The 2072-nt window shown below is 45.3% G+C and overlaps 1 protein-coding gene across 1 annotated transcript in view; it reads left to right on the forward strand.

Moving 5' to 3' along the window:
* The first annotated feature begins 945 nt into the window (after positions 1-945).
* The window catches only part of LOC106816929 (uncharacterized protein K02A2.6-like), a 5308-nt gene continuing 4181 nt past the window's right edge, over positions 946-2072 (forward strand). Inside the window, exon 1 of the mRNA XM_014821573.1 lies at positions 946-996. Coding sequence (XP_014677059.1) covers positions 946-996 — 51 coding nt within the window. The remainder of the gene's footprint in view (positions 997-2072) is intronic.

A 2072-nucleotide genomic window follows, 5' to 3' on the forward strand; every position in this document is an offset into this window, starting at 1 on the left:
TGGCTCCTGAGTCTACCAACATGTGCAGTGGCACGCCACCCACATGTACTTTCACTCGCCCCGTGTTTGTGTCACCTATTTTAAATGCGTACCTAGCCCTTGTTTGGTCGCCGGTGTTCTCACTCTGCTCACTCACATCAGTATGCACGGCATTCACATGCTTAGATTTGCAAACTTTTGAAAAGTGGTCCATTTTTTGGCACTTGTTACACTTCTTGCCTTTGGCCGGCCAGTACCGCATCTGTAGCACTTACCCTTCGCTTGTTTACGGGGCACTCCCTTGCTGTTACGGCTACTAGCACTACTGGACTTACTGGACTTGCACCCGAAGCTCACTTTGTTCACACTGTCTCCCCCTGTTGCACCAGTACTGTGTGTGGGCCCCATCTGACGTACGTCTATCTTCTCACACTGGGCCGCTAAAATCAGTGCACGGGCCAGGGTCAGTTCGTCCCCTTCCTCCAGGAGCCTACGCTTTATGTACGGTGATGTACATCGCCACAGCAGGGCATCACGAATGTGGTTTTCTGTGTCCGCTCCGTAGTTGCAGTCAATTGAAAGTTTGCGCAGTCTAGTAGAAAATTGCTGGAATGTCTCGCCTTGATTGGGCTCTGCAGTGTTAAACAATTGTCGTGCGTACGGCACGTTCACCTGCGGCACGAAATACCTGTTCAGTGCCGTTACAGATGGGGTGTAATCGTTCACCTCCCCCCCGTGTCTGGCAGGGTGGCGAAAATGTATTGCACCTCGGGGCCAGCTAAGTGTAACAACAGTGCTCTCCTTCTCTGATGAGTAATGTTCTGTGCGCGGTTATGTGGTGCATCTCATCCCATCAAGTCTTCGATTATTAGTCCTTTCCCATCAGCCAGAAATCCGAATGCCGTCAGCCATCGTGACCACCGTGTGCCTACTGTAGCCGGGTCTGTGTAACATTCAAACGGCTTAATGCCTCCCTTACCACCGAATTCGTCTCCCATTGTTGTGAAACGAGTGTGGGTGCGTTGTTTACCTCGTCGCCAGTGTAATAACTGCTGATGATTATGGATTTAACCACTTAGGACAATAATGTACATGACAAAATATGTTTGTTAACCTTGCTGGTTAGCCTGTTTGACGCTTGCATTCTCGATTTCAAATTTGTAAAATGTTGATAAATTATGGCATGATATCCTTCAGGTAAAACAGTAATGTAGGCTATTTGCTCATAAAATGTTATAAATAAAAATGTAGGTACTCGCTAACACGGCTGAAACCACCGGCTTTGAGGGCCGGTGTTTTGCCAATGTTACTTGCCCTCCAAAAAATTTGCCAGCATATGCCAGTGGGCTGGTGCTAATTTCGCGCCCTGCTATATCAGTAAACCCACAGGCACTTGAAGCGTTTCAATAAAATATAATGCTAACTAAATACGAAATCTATTTACTTAGTGTAAAGTATCGGATGTCCAGACATAATTGGGTAAACAACATTTATTCGTGCTTAGCATAACATGGCCGAGCCCAGAGAGGACTGCTTTCAGTAACAGTCTACATACGCGGGTATACGCGTAGTGATGTGGCTACAAGGTAGTTCTGCATAATGTTACATCCCCTTTCTTTTAGAAGAAAGATTGTACTTCAATCATGAGTAAAAACTGAACTTTAAAGACCTTCGAATTATGCTATCCGAGTAGTAACCAACATGACGTTAATGTTAATGCTGTAATAGTCCTGCTTGGACATTTTCCACGCTAACTGTCAATTACTTCTACAGTCCAACATGACTGTCACAAAAACTGAACGTTACAGTAGTTAAACCGAATATCCAACCGAATTAACTAACCCAAATATCAAAGTTATACAACACGTATGCATTGCGTTCTCCACTACACAAATGCCTGACTGTATCATATTGTTAACACAAATTATAAATCGAGCTTTCTCGGATTTCTGACCATTCTGCCTGAACGGGTATGATAGATTGGATGGTCACTGGCACTCCCAGTATTTGGAACACGCACTGGTTCACTCTCAATGGTTGCCTTGAATCGGACGTGTTTTGTTGGGGACCTCACATCTATCTCTGGGGGTGAA

The sequence above is a fragment of the Priapulus caudatus genome, unplaced genomic scaffold (assembly GCF_000485595.1).
Source record: "Priapulus caudatus unplaced genomic scaffold, Priapulus_caudatus-5.0.1 Scaffold1536, whole genome shotgun sequence".
Lineage (NCBI taxonomy): Eukaryota > Metazoa > Priapulida > Priapulimorpha > Priapulimorphida > Priapulidae > Priapulus > Priapulus caudatus.